At 33.5% G+C, this 16,037-nt stretch overlaps 1 protein-coding gene across 1 annotated transcript; it reads right to left on the reverse strand.

The window, feature by feature from the left end:
- Positions 1-92: 92 nt before the first annotated feature.
- LOC132561887 (uncharacterized) lies at positions 93-15,330 on the reverse strand. The gene is made up of 18 exons (XM_060226594.1): positions 15,322-15,330; positions 14,533-14,608; positions 13,933-14,084; positions 12,843-12,973; positions 12,234-12,369; positions 8,932-9,000; positions 8,130-8,245; positions 7,502-7,583; positions 6,750-6,917; positions 5,978-6,064; positions 4,870-4,964; positions 4,038-4,145; positions 3,691-3,751; positions 2,352-2,462; positions 1,862-1,926; positions 1,476-1,547; positions 722-891; positions 93-292 (listed from the first exon to the last, which is right to left on the reverse strand). The coding sequence occupies exons 1-18, from the start codon at positions 15,328-15,330 to the stop codon at positions 93-95; spliced, it is 1,908 nt and encodes a 635-aa protein (XP_060082577.1).
- Positions 15,331-16,037: the final 707 nt, after the last annotated feature.

Genomic DNA, 16,037 nt, shown 5'->3' on the forward strand with positions numbered 1-16,037 from the left:
TTGGTTCTGGAATCATTTATGGCTGATTGTAAACTATTCATGATGATGTTGCACATCAGTATGGTGAGTTTTGTTCCTGATTTCTGCAGTACTTAAAATAAAACCAGCAGGATCACAACTACTGTTAAGAGTCTATACGGGCCCCAGAGATCCAGTGTCGAAGCTGACCCACATACAGTGCTGTTTGCTGTACGGGTAATCCAGTTGTCAACGATCCTTTCCATGGCTTGTAACGGCACATCACCGTGTCGCAGAAGTTCAGCGTGGAATTCTCTAATGTCAAACTTCCAATCTGAAATAAGATGCACATATTCACTTCACTTACTGATAAAGTGTGTTTTTCGCTGTTTGATATTGTAATTTGGCTAGAGTGCAAAGTTTGCTTTTATGGGAGGGTTTTGAAGTGCAATATTTTCAAGGTTGGAATAAAATTAAGAACAGATATTTGAAAACGAAATCGAGATATCTTGTTTTAAGATTTTCATTACATATCCATTCACGGTGAAACCACGAAAATTTATTAATCATAAAAATCAATCTTTGCAGTATGTTAACGTAACTAACAGTCGAAAAGCATTTCTCCGGCCAGAATAAATCTTGTAAACTTCCTGAGAAAAGGTTAGAAAAAATAGTAATGATTAAGAAAAAAACTTATTGACTTTATTATCCAAGTTAAATTTCAGTTTAAAATGTATCAAATCGCAATGTAAGTGACAGTTACCAAGTCTCTGCTCAGCTCTGCGTCGTAGTTCCCATATCTTCAGTTCTCCTATCTTGGCACCACAAGCTTGTCCTGGCCACGTGACTACTCTGTCCAGTGTGTTCTCCAAAAGGTCTACCCCAAATGTAGAGTAGGTCATCAGGTACTCTAATGCTCGGTCTCTGCTCCAACTACAAACGGTCATTGCCACAAGTGAGGAGTAAATATGGATATTTGGAGAGCACAAAAATGGTTTATGTACCTTGTTTTTTAATCAAAATTATATAAAACAATGTCAAGTTTGTCTTATAAATGGATGCTAGTTTTCATGAAATGAAACATTTTCATTTTTAACCACTGTAAGTAATTCTGAAGAAAAATGCTTTCTGTTTTTTGTTCCAATTTAAAATATGAAATTACCCAGCCAGCCCTGTTGAACCCTCCTCTTAGTGTGAAACATTTCATTTCTACTTTCAGAGTGAATAGATTTCAATAGCATACATTTCTAAATATAGATATAAGTATTAAAAATGCTCATTCATTAAAAACGAATAGAAATTTAAGTTTCTGTGATAAATTTACGACTTAGTTAAGCTACTTCGATAACAGGGTCAATTAAAGAATAAGAAATACCACAGCTGGTGATATCATGCACAAAAGCAGTTTAAAGAAAAAGGTATGAGGCATATGTTTGAAGAGTTGCAAACGCTTTATGACATATATTTTAATTATGATAAAAGAACTTTATTTTTTTACATTTCACCTCAGTGCTTACCTGAAGAAGTGAATGCCCGTATCAACAACCAGTAGGCATGTACGGAAAAGATCAGAGCTATAGCGACCCAGTCTAAACAGAACAGAAAATATACCAATATATATGGACAACCGTAGTGGTTAGGTATTAACATTGACCGTCTGACTATTGTAAGGTGACACGAGAATAGTACATAAAGGAAGATAACCACAGTTAAATTTCAAGGAACTCAAAAGGTTACGATTTGTTCCCCCTATATAATTATTCATATGTGCTTACAATTCTACATATCTTATATCGATCACTTAATTCCTATTGAAAGGTGATGCATAGGTTTCTTTTTATATAATCTTCAACAAATTATATTATTCATGTTAAATCATGAACACCTGAATTATTAGACTTACAGCTTGTAGTCATCGGAGAAAAGGCCCATCTTCTCGCCTAGTGCTTCCGCATAAAGAGCCCAGCTCTTTGTAAACACAAATACTAGTTTTTACAGTTTGTCTTTATCAGTTATTCAGCTTGTACTTTTTTATTACTAAATTAGTAATGAAAAGAGTCATTTACCAGTGTGTCCTTTGTTCAATAATTCGCTTACTCATCACTTTAATCAAAATGTACTTTTTATTTAAAAGTATAAAAAAAAATAAATAAGTGTATAATGTTTGTTATATGTCAAGATGAATATCAATGTCATCTCAATGAAATCACATCGCTATTGGAAATCTGAACAAATTTGAAATTATAACATCAAAATTAAGTTTTAAAAATAAAAAAAAAAAAAAAAAACGACGGATATTCAATTTTTGTGAGGTAATAACCAAACATCAATGATAAAACAGGTATATTGTTTCAGTAAACTCCTTGAATTTCTTTACCATACGTTTAAATTACCTCAGCGAACATGTTGTAATCCGGAAAATCGTATGGGACCTGGTAGTACTTTTGGCTCCCTTTACTGTGTTTACGAAATAAAGGTAAATGTGCTAGCTCTTTGATTGATCTCTGTAAGATAATAGTAATCATATCTGTCAAGAACAAGTTTTGTGATTTGATCAGAGATAGAGAGATTCTATGTTGTTTATGTGACTACTTATCACATAACCAGTATGTGTAGTTAGTATTCGTTAAAATTATATTTGCTTTGTTGATAGCTAATCTAAATAAGATATATTTTAAAATTCTGTGACGTCACGATACAGGTGTGACAACATAGAGTTATGGGTTAAAAGGAAAACAATAGAAATGTATATCAATGGCAACAAAAAACATACTGACACGTTAACAGAACCTTTATTCAAACCCAAACAGGGCAAAAAACATACTGACACGTTAACAGAACCTTTATTCAAACCCAAACAGGGCAAAAAACATACTGACACGTTAACAGAACCTTTATTCAAACCCAAACAGAGCAAAAAACATACTGACACGTTAACAGAACCTTTATTCAAACCCAAACAGGGCAAAAAAACATACTGACACGTTAACAGAACCTTTATTCAAACCCAAACAGGGCAAAAATATACTGACACGTTAACAGAACCTTTATTCTAAACCCAAACAGGGCAAAAAATATACTGACACGTTAACAGAACCTTTATTCTAAATCCAAACAGGGCAAAAAATATACTGACACGTTAACAGAACCTTTATTCAAACCCAAACAGGGAAAAAAACATACTGACACGTTAATAGAACCTTTATTCAAACCCAAACAGGACAAAATATGAAAAAAAGACTCCTGGAGAGTACTAGTGTAATAAGATAAGACTTTCCGATAAAGATGCTTTATAGACTACCATATAGATAATGATCAACAATCAAAGTGTTTCCCAAATGTAATACTAAAGATTATCAAACACGTCAAACCTCATATCACAAAAAAAAATATATCACTCATATATTATAACGACCAATAAATTTTCCCGCAACCTTCATTAACTTTCATCTTTCGAACCCCGTATTGTGCCAGTATGTTGTTGATATAACGCCCAATGATTATAAAACTAAATGTATTTCATTGTAATTGGTATTGTCATGTTAAATGATAAATAATCTCATTCCATATAACATTATTATGCTCTCATCTGCAATATATTTCATTGGCTTTTACATGTCATTTCACATACATTTTTTATACAATAGTTTATATGTATCACTAGTCTTCGAAGACTTTTAACATATATTCTGCAAATATGTATTTTTTAGCAATGTTTTCATTGTGTCTTACTTGCAAGTGGTAACCTGGCAAGGTCTCGTGTAGAGCAATCGGCAAGAAATCTGGAATTGACCTAAAACAAAGAAATTTTGAACATAAATCAGCAAGAAAGTCAACGTCATTTAAATATCACTGACCACACCCACACAACTTCTTCATGGCAATGGAAATATATCAGCTTTCTGTTTGTTTAATGAAAATTCATAATGATAATACCATTAATTAGCTTGATGAAAGAAATATATCTGTAATAAGACAAACAAGAATATCAAAAATGATGTGGAAAAACTTTGCTCGTCAGTTAAGGAATATTTTGTATATAGTATTCCTTATATTATGTTGTATTATATTATACATACACATCAGAAGGTCGAAAAAGATTTACGTAAAGCACAGCAGGCTGTAACCCGTCCTTGGATCCAGCTTGATAGTCAGCAGGTAAGCCATCTCTTAGGCTTGAAGCTACCCTGTATAATACAGAAATGACAAATATTAGCTGAAAAATATATATTTAAAACTTTGTGTTTATTGCGAAATCAAGCCTTTTCATGACACTTTCATGATAACTGTTTTTGTAGCCTTCATATATCTGATACAATGATAACATATTACAATATTGTTGAAACGTCATAAATGCCACTCCGCTCCGTTTATTTACATCAAGTGTAACCATAATAAACTCTAAACATTTACGACATGAGGTTACATTTTTATTGTTTCTATATGACCTTTTTGAGATTTTGAGTAACGTATCAATCATGAACAGGCAAAACCAAATGAAATCGAGCCCATAGAACATACCAGAGTAACATATGATAGGACCTTACATGCGATTCAATGTGATATGGAATCTATGAAAGAATCTTATGTTGTCCAAATTTAGCGATTGAAAATATAAGCAATTGAATCTGCGTTCCAGAATGTCTTTATCAAATGGGGAAAAAATGCAATTAAGATTGTTTTAATCACATAATAATTCAGGCATATTTTACTTATATCTATATTGCCGGTCTCAATTGTTACATCATAATGAAATTTATTTTTACAGTTTTAAAAAATAGTACATGGATATACTCACTGTATAATTATGTCATGAAATAGTTACTTCATACCTTATTGGAAACTTTTAGATGTCTTTAAACAGTCTGGGAAGGATGGGTTCAATTATGTCATCAAATAGTTACTTCATACCTTATTGGAAACTTTGGGATGTCTTTAAACAGTCTGGGAAGGATGGGTTCAATTTTGTCTTCGACGATATCTTTATACATATTCAAAATTGTACGCTGCAAACAAAAAATTAGAATTGAACATTTCAATTTTCCTTTCAATATTATGTTTCATACCCCGATAAAATAGCATTACGTCTGCGGAAAGATATTAAGAACATGTTAAATTCAACATCGCAACATCATGTCAACAGTATCTTGTTATTGAAAATTTAATGAACCGAAGAACCCCTTAACTGTAAATACAATTCCATTTGCATTGTGCAAATTGTGAAGTGACATTATGTTCAAGAAATTTTTGTTTTTTATTTCAGATTTTCAATCACTAGTGTTTAAGAATTGTAGACCGAAATGACTTAATCCAACTAATCTGAAAGTAAATCAACATTCTCTTGTTTAAGCCTCTCTCTGGCTAAGGTTTCCATGAAATCTTAAAAATTACACTCGACTTCATAGATTGGGTTCCTCAGTTAAGAGTTTTTTTGGAACTTCCTGACAAACTCAATTATTTTATCATACAATTTCGATAATCTTTAAATCGCCAGTACCTGTCTACCAATCTGTATGAGTAGCATAGGGATAAAACAGGAAAGTAGTTCGTACGTCATCTGTATTCAAATGTTGAAGCATTTGTTTGAAAATGAAAAGTTTGAAATCGATGGAGCTAGATTAACTAAAATAAATGACCTCGGAACACATACATAGTAAGTGTGAAGTGATGAGATTTCTAGTGTAAGATATCAGTAGGATTCATGCCTTTGTTTGTGACTTGCCAAGTCGTTGCAGCACTGTGCTTATCAATACAGACTAGCTTAAAAACTCAGCCTCAATACTATCCAAGATTGTTGCCTTCAAAGGTCTCATGTAACAATTTTAGCTGAATCCACTAATTATAATAACATATTTGTTGAAGACCGTCATTCATAGATAGCATGTATTTATTCCCAATAGAAAAAAAATAAAATAAGTAAAGGAAAATCAAATTAAATCCTTTGTAATTAATTTGTTTAAAGATTCAGGGGAAACCATGGTCGTATTGGTTCCTTAAAATGACCTAAACCGATACTTACCTTACTACTAACAGTATATCTTGGATCTCCCTTGATGGAGGTGGTGAATTCTCTTATCGTTCCCTTGAATCCAATACGACGTAAAACCTTACCGTAAAAATATGAATAAATGATGAAAGGACATGTAATGAAAAAACATAGATGCCTTGAATGGAAGATTAATTTAGACTCCTCGGCTTCAAATTTTAGGCATCTAGCAACAATGCCGAGTCCTGGAAGGATGAAAAAGCTGTATGATGCAGTTTAAATCACTGTTTGGCTCTACTCTAACTAACTTGTGTGTCCTTTGTACAATCTACGAAATTCCAGGTGTCAGCTAGTGCTAATTTTCCTCGAGTATGACGTAACCTGCATGCCACGTTTTAATTTATGCGAATGGTGGCAAGGCTCAGAATATACACATGTACTTGACTATGCTCTAAAATCATCAGATATATAGAAATTACGAATATATTGAATTATGGCGCTAGTGCACCTCCGCATCTAGGTTTGATTTTCTGTCGATTATTTTGGATTTTTTCTCAGTCACCTTCTTTAAACTTTAGGCACCTAGCATCACGAAGATGAGTCGTAGAAGGACAAAACAGCTGTATGGTGCAGTTTAAATCACTGTTTGGCTCTGATGTATTCAACTCTGAATTTGTATTTAGATTTACTTGTGCATCTTTGTACAATCCATTTTCAGTCTCATGAAAAAGAATTCTTCCTTTTTACTTAAGCTATTTGGTTAAAGTCGACAAACGTTTCAGTCTTACAGTTCAGAAATATATACCTTCATCATTTTCTCTTGGATTCTGCTAACTTCCCTGAGTCCTATGTCCCGAACTTCTCGTGGTGTTAGATCGGTAGTAAGATGCCACTTTAACGTTGCTCTGTAGAATTCTCGCCCGTTTTCCCATGAACCTACGCCAAGGCCAGTTCGTACGTGTTTCATATATGTCTATAGGGAAACAAACCAATTATGATTTCTGTAATGCAACGTTATTATTTTGTATCGAGTTTGAATTATTCGTTTTCTTTATTACATTATCATTAAAGAGTTTCTATTTCAGATCAATACAAATCATTGTAGTCTTGTACAAAGCAAAAGAACTTTCCCAATATTTTGTATCAGAAACAAGTGCTCAACAGAATGTTTTCAGCGTAGGCGGTGGACAACTGAACTATGTCACAATAAAGTGTTCGAAAAATGTGAACGAAAACAAAATGTGTTTATGAAAAACTTTACCCCCGGTTGCAACAAGATTCTGAAGTTGGATGTTAAAACCGTACTGTGTAAGGCATGTGCTAATTGCAGACCTGCAGACACTGTTTATACCGATATCATTATTTTTTAATGTGTATCAACGGTCATGGTCAAGGTCACATGGTCAAATATTTTTGTCACAGGGAACACGCATTCCAACTATTAGACCCTACCTCTAACGGTGCAATAGTAATGGGCAAAGTTAAAGTTGACAACAGAAAGATATCACAAAGACAATTTGCCCCGGATCTTTCGATCAGAGGGCATGAAAATATTACTTGTTCAATATACAGAATCAGTTTCTTGTAAGCATCCATGGTTTTCTTGATCCACGTTTTAGCTCCGTTGCGATAGTTATTTCTAGGGAAAAAAATTATAAGACATGAAAATAAACTTTTTACTGTGGCAGAATTGTTTTTCGCAATGTCGTTTAGCAAATAGGCATTAAAGTTTGGAGACGAGTTTAATCAAAGCTCTTATAAACTTTAAACATTTTAAGATACTTCTCACAAATCTCTGAAAAGTTACATTTTGACATTACTCAAAGTGAAATATGGAAACAAAATCAAACGACGGAAGCCATATTGTTGCACCTCTTTCGATTCATGACGTAACCATATAATATGTCATAATCGATTTTCTTCACTCCCGTTTAAATTACACAAATGACATGTACTCGAAAATTTCGCATGGTCGAACACACTGAGTCGTAGATGGATTTTATAGTAAACTGTTATATAATACTTTTTTGACACTGTAGAAATTCATTTTATACTTTTGTGTTCTCGATAATGTACACTTGTATGGAAATGTTTAATTATTTATGTTGAATAGAAATTACACATCGTTTTAATTACTGAATGAATATAAAGGTGCAAATATGTTCTAGAGTTTCCTGGTACTAACCTTTCTGTCCCTGTCAGTGTTGTAATCTGGTCAAGAGATTCGTTGTATGGCTGGTACAGGACAAACTGCTCAGGTTTACTAGTCAAGATTTCTTTAAACTGGTCTCTGACCTTAAGCTGCAATTGAAAATGCTAAGTTCCTTAGAGAGAATGAATTTCAGTATATCATCATCTTGGTGTTTGCTACATGTACAAAGCAAATTTAACCTGGGCTTTAATTTATATCGAAATTTTACCATCTATAAAAACTGAAAGACTGCATTTTATCTTTTGCAATTGTCCAGTATTTAGCTTGATACTTGCACAAATTTGTGCAAAGCTGACAACTTTGAAAATGAGTCGAACGTTCTCAACATTGTCTAAAGACATAGGACAAAGAGTGAACTTTAACATCAATTGGTAGTCTTCCATTATTATTCGATAACCGATATTTTCCTTTTATCATTGAAAATGTAATTTTATAATATCCGATGAAATTTTAAAAAAAAATATGGAGGTCGACAGAAAAGTAATGAGTGTGTCAGTCACAAAAAAAACATCGTGTTGTTTTTACAAGTTGAAAATTATTTTCAAAGCAAACACATAAATCAATGTAATTAAATAACAAAGGCAAATTATTCGGTATAAGTACAGTTACCATAAATAACAAATGTATTAAATGTATGTTGCATAGCTCAGCATCGACAATGTTTAGCAGATTACAACTTCACTCGGTCTTGTGACCAAAGTACCCTACATATAGCACCAATAATTAATAGGTTTCATTGTAAATCTTCTGTATCAATACTGTGCACGATACAAACCATTGACACTGCATGATGTGTACGGTTGTTAGCCACTGCCCTCATAAGTCTTTCTGTATGCTGACTTATCTGTAATCAATATCACACAATATATCATACATATACTTTGTATGTATGTTCGTATGTCAAACTATCTTTATACATAAGAATTTCAACTAATACCCAAATAGCAATATATAAAATAATTAATTTATGTTGTAAGAACCCAATATATTATTTGCCGGTGAAATGTGAGAAATGTTCAGTTTCACATAGAACATCACGGCATTGAGGTGATACATTAGTATTAGTAATGATACAACTTTCCAGTGAAGATATACAAATAAACATATAATTTACGTAAGTGTATCTGTTTATCTGTGTTATAAGTCAACAATGAATGAAAATATTCATTAGAATATGATAAAGTTTTGTTGTTCATGTCTGGATACCTCATGACTGAATTCACTTGTGTACAAATTCTCACTGATATTGAGGGCCGGATTGACTGTTATGTAACTAAATCTTAGTAGTAGGTGACTACAATTTCACCACATTAGCGAAGTGGGCCAAGCAGGGCGGCAGAAGAAAAAAATTGTCAATACGTCAAATGACAAAGGATAACATAATAGTAATCAACATCTTCATGAAAACGTCTTAAGAATAAGAAATGATACCTTTTGTGCAGTTTAAAAAATCCTATATTCTCTTGTCTATGGTTTTCCTTTTGTTCACTTTAATGCAACGAGACTGAAAACTACTTCTGTTGTTACCAATGTAAAGTAACACACATGAAAGATTATATAGATCTGGCTTTCAAATGTCACCATTGTCATTTCATTCTGCATCAAATAAATGTGTTTCTTTGGGAGTTTACGTCCACGCACAAGTTGTATAACTATGGTATCCACGCATGATTTGGCCAATGTTAGATTTTATGTTGATCTTTGTTTATCTTAATCAACAATGAAAATACCAACATGTCAACAGAATCCCAATTCAAACTCAAATTCAATAAAAACTTGCGCGAATATGAACATGATGACAGGTGTTTCGGAAGCGTTACCGTCTTCTGCTTATTAAAGATACCTGCAAAATTAAATCTTGGTCAACCCAAGTGAGTAGTGTCACTTTCCAAAATGAGAAATACGATAAACGATAACAGAACCAGCAGGTATGCTAAAGCGCATCAAACACGCCCAACTTCACATAGCATAAGCCAATGAAATACTTCTCCACGAGATCATGCCCACCTTTTTCATCAACCTACATCGCAAGAAACCGTGTGTGAGAGTTTGTCAGTTTACCGGCATCTTGAACGGAAATTATGATACCAAGAGCCAATCCTTGAACAGCTGGATAAGTTAACGCCACAGATAAAATAATCAGGTATATTACTCTCCAGAAAATGAATATTTAAGCACAGTAAAAAGTTGGTGGGTTTTTTTTTCAACGTATGAGAAGATCGAAATAACCAGCGGATGTATAAGAGTCTATCATGTCTTTGATTTACAATTCAGGTAGGTATATACGATGTATGTCAATATACATATATATATACCGTCGATATTACTTACTAGATTCTATATATAGAAGGTCCAGTACCAATATTGGACCATACCGTCGATATTACTTACTAGATTCTATATATAGAAGGTCCAGTACCAATATTGGACCATACCGTCGATATTACTTACTAGATTCTATATATAGAAGGTCCACTACCGATATTGGACCATACCGTCGATATTACTTACTAGATTCTATATATAGAAGGTCCAGTACCGATATTGTACCATACCGTCGATATTACTTACTAGATTCTATATATAGAAGGTCCAGTACCAATATTGGACCATACCGTCGATATTACTTACTAGATTCTATATATAGAAGGTCCAGTACCGATATTGGACCATACCGTCGATATTACTTACAAGATTCTATATATAGAAGGTCCAGTACCGATTTTGTACCATACCGTAGATATTACTTACTAGATTCTATATATAGAAGATTCTGTACCAATATTGGACCATACTGTCGATATTACTTACTAGTTCTATATATAGAAGATTCTGTACCAATATTGGACCATACCGTCGATATTACTTACTAGATTCTATATATAGAAGGTCCAGTACCAATATTTGACCATACCGTCGATGTTACTCACTGGATTCTATATATAGAAGATTCTGTACCAATATTGGACCATACCGTCGATATTACTTACTAGATTCTATATATAGAAGATTCTGTACCAATATTGGACCATACCGTCGATATTACTTACTAGATTCTATATATAGAAGGTCCAGTACCAATAGTTGACCATACCATCGATATTACTTACTAGATTCTATATATAGAAGGTCCAGTACCAATATTGGACCATACCGTCGATATTACTTACTAGATTCTATATATAGAAGGTCCAGTACCAATAGTTGACCATGCCGTCGATATTACTTACTAGATTCTATATATAGAAGGTCCAGTACCAATATTGGACCATGCCGTCGATATTACTTACTAGATTCTATATATATAAGGTCCAGTACCAATATTGGACCATACCGTCGATATTACTTACTAGATTCTATATATAGAAGGTCCAGTACCGATATTGGACCATACCGTCGATATTACTTACTAGATTCTATATATAGAAGGTCCAGTACCGATATTGGACCATACCGTCGATATCACTTACTAGATTCTATATATAGAAGGTCCAGTACCGATATTGTACCATACCGTCGATATTACTTACTAGATTCTATATATAGAAGGTCCAATACCGATATTGGACCATACCGTCGATATTACTTACTAGATTCTATATATAGAAGGTCCAGTACCGATATTGGACCATACCGTCGATATTACTTACTAGATTCTATATATAGAAGATTCTGTACCAATATTGGACCATACCGTCGATATTACTTACTAGATTCTATATATAGAAGGTCCAGTACCGATATTGGACCATACCGTCGATATTACTTACTAGATTCTATATATAGAAGGTCCTGTACCAATATTGGACCATACCGTCGATATTACTTACTAGATTCTATATATAGAAGGTCCAGTACCGATTTGTACCATACCGTCGATATTACTTATTGTATTATGTATACATATATATATCGTTACCTGACAGTGATATTGAAGGTCCTGACAAGGTCTTTATGACTGGTTTTGATGAGCTCGTAGAAAATTTCGTTAATGCAGTAGATTGAAAAAGCAATTATTTTAAATGAAATTTTATCACTACAGAACAAGTAAATGATGCTTAACAGAGTGTACATTACCATTCCCGGGAAGGCTTTGAGTCTTTCATAGTAGTCAGCAAAATCTCCTTTGGTGGAAAAAGGCGTATGCTTCACAAGCATGGCTGGAAGACCAACAGGCCCGTCAAGGAAGCTGATTGAGTTCAATGGCCCATATCTGAAAATTGGCAAAGATTGGGAGGTTCTGGTGCAAACTCAAACAATCATGGACGTTCACACGTTCATATAGGTAGTCATCATTTAAAATTACCAACCATTTCAGTCTTGGAAGGATTTTGTATCGGTTATTTTGATATATTTCCGATGTGCCCTTTTCCAATTGCTTAAGATTTTACGAGATCATAAAATGTTCCTTATAATCCATGTGCGTTTTACAACTTATCAGTCTGAAGTAGATAGATTTCATTCTTACTAAAACCGTTGCTACCATTGCTAAGATTTTATCTTTGAAACAATCAGACACATTGATAGTTTTTTAACCAATGACTATTTTATTATACAAGTTTTGAAATGCGGCAAAATTTTTTCAAGGTTTTTGACGCAGTTCTGAACAGTTTAAACTTAACAAATAGAATTATCAAGATTGTACATGAAATAAGGCAAGTTGTGCCAGGTCGGCTAAACACGTACTGACGCCAGCGGTATCCTTCTAGGAATGTGTGAAGTGTATGTTTCAGAATGTCGTAATCAATCTGTGTTTCGTTTGGCATTCGTTCATATGCCAGTCGACGTAATTGACTGTTAAATTCATCTGCTTTTGCCTGTGGACAAAATAGAACAAAGATATCAGTCACTGATTTCGCAAAAAAAAGCAAAAAAAAACAGGGATATCCGTCTTCGACTTAAGGCAAAATAAAGATATTAATTAGTAATTGTAAACAATAGATATTAATTAGTAATCGTAATCAATAGATATTAATTAGTAATCGTAAACAATAGATATTAATTAGTAATCGTAAACAATAGATATTAATTAGTAATCGTAAACAATAGATATTAATTAGTAATCGTAAACAATAGATATTAATTAGTAATCGTAAACAATAGATATTAATTAGTAATCGTAAACAATAGATATTAATTAGTAATCGTAAACAATAGAAAACAAGGCTTCAGTTATTGATTTGGTAACGAATAAACAAAGATATCAGCCACTGATTTCGCAAAGAAATGTGAAACAGAAGAGTTTACGATGTCGGTACATTACTGCGAAATACGCTTCATTTAGACAAATAGTTCTAAAGGAATCGATATCATTGACAAGCTACACGTTATTCACGACAATTGTAAGACTTTTTGAAAGGTTAATATTATAGAATAAATGTTGCCTTATCAATTTATTTGTCCAATACGAATTTTTATATTTGGCTCCTTGTTTGTAATCACTGTTAGAAATAACGCTAAATGTTGATTAGAAGTGAAGGTGTCGTAGTCCTCAATACTATATTCATTTTGTAGGAATTAGTACAGTCACGTAGTGATTTTTATCCGGAACGAAAAGATGAAAAGCGAGCAACAGACAATGATTTTTTATGTGAAGATAATGTTGATTATGATAAATACGTAACATAAGCGTAAAAACTTGTAATTGGGACAATCAGGCTGTCATCTTTTCTTAAATGAACTTGGTAAAGGGTTGATGCAACGCTACAATAGACACTTAATATGTCATTCTCGTGTGATTATGCTAAGTTTGAAAGTTTGAATCCTTAATATTGACCTTCATACTGTCAAAATTCGCCAGGTCAAGTAATTCCAGTTTGTCATTGAAGTCATACACCTCCTTTGTTGTGGCGTACTCTGGATGTAAAGATAATTTCCACTTCCCAAAATCATTTTGTATATTTTTGAATTCTTTAACCACGTGGTTATCTGAAAAACAAGCAAAGAAAAAACATATAATTGGAATGAACAAAATATTGCTGAATTCGAACCTTCTGGTGACTCACATTTTGCGCTAATGACTAAATCTCGTTGTCTACGGGATCATACACTCAACGAGAGTCATGAATGAATTACCGATCAAAACAGGTTTCATACCGAAATTGCCAAATATTTGTGTATTTTCAAACTGTTCCATGAAACGTTATAATCCATTAAATTACAACCAAGAGAGACAGTTCTCTTCGTAATTCCTACTAGTGAATGATATTTCAAATAATTCACAAATGTATACGCTAGAAAACTATCACATCTAAGAAACAGAAATTATTCTATCAATAAATGTACAAAGGATTACCCCCCTCCCCCCTCCCCCCCCCCCCCCCCCATCATGTCCCCCTCCACCTTCCCCTCCCACCGCCACACACAAAAAACTTACCTTCAAAAGCTGCTACTACGACTACAACTGTCAGGAAATGGAATGAGAACGAGGCTGTTAGCAAGGCCATGGCTGCCTGCAAATAAAAAATACATAACAAAGCTATAGTTTTACGAGTAACCATTAAGCTTAAGGAAGTTCCTTCAACTGAATATCTTTCCTTCTGGGAGTCTTTTCGAATGGAGAAAAAATGAATTGATTAAGACTGTTTCACTTAAATATAAGATATATTTCTTTTTGGAAATAAATTTTTGATTGCTTATTTGGATCGAAAGCTATATGAAGGTGGTGTCCGTGGAAGATGTGGTCACTTCAAATAGACGTGTTTAAATGTAATAACTTAAAGCCCCAATATACGTAAAAATCACTATAAAAAACAAACTTTATCTTATTTTCCCCGTAATATATGTAACAAAACAAATACTTTCCTTTAATTAAAGAAAATAAAACTGACTGTTTTCAATTGAAATAAAAATTGAAAAAATCGGAAAATAAACAATGTGGGACCCACAATAATTCATACATTACCGCTCATAGCGATGACATTGCGCGTGCGCATATTCCGCGTGTGTAAACATGGCAGACACAGTACAGACGTCCACCAGTCGCTTCCTTTTTTTCCAATCATACATCAGGCCAGTTCTGAATTTTTACGTTATAATTGTGCGTCGTACCGTTTCTAAACTAATTATTCCTTCTAATAATTTCCCAAGAACTGAATGTTTATCACAAGAATACCTTAAGTCTACGACAAGACTTCGCAAACAATGTTTGTAAACAAAATCTTACCGTAGGCATATCAGCATGTGCTTCCTCTATAAGTAGAAACCTCAACTCTCGCGAGATCAGGTCATGAACTTTCCGACGTGGTTCGGCAACAATCGTAATTTCGATGGCGGCGTGTTTAAAATGGGGGTGTGTTTACAAACAGCGAGTTCCAACTGCTCATATATCAATACTTCATGCACAAAGTCATGATAACTATTGTTTGAATAACTTAATTCTAACTACATCTTAGAGAATATCTCAATAATTATGTGTGATTTTACACTAAATTTTTGGTGAATGTTACGTATATTGGGGCTTTAAGGACCGTGCGGAAGTTCTTATCGGTCCTGGCAGGGCTTCTAGTAGAGAACAGTGTACCTCCATTTTATATGAACTTTATACAAAATCAGGTGGAGGATTCTTACGATAAAGAGCGACAATAAAACTGAGACTAAAGTTTTCATCTTTATCTTTTGGGTTCTAAAACTGATTTATCATCCGTCACACTGCAAATTACCTGTGGCAAAAGTCGCCACGTAATCAACTCAAAGTTAAAATATCGGGAACAGAGAAACTTTATGGAAATGGTAATATTCTTGTTTTTATCATTACATTTTAATTAGTAGTAGTTATTCACAGACAACGCGTTTAAACGTCATATTCTTTTGTGTACATATGTACAGGTATTGTTGAAATCATAAATATTTATAAATAAAAAAAATCAAAAGACGTATAAG

The sequence above is a fragment of the Ylistrum balloti genome, unplaced genomic scaffold (assembly GCF_031769215.1).
Source record: "Ylistrum balloti isolate Yb309-2 unplaced genomic scaffold, AGI_CSIRO_Ybal_v1 Utg371296, whole genome shotgun sequence".
Lineage (NCBI taxonomy): Eukaryota > Metazoa > Mollusca > Bivalvia > Pectinida > Pectinidae > Ylistrum > Ylistrum balloti.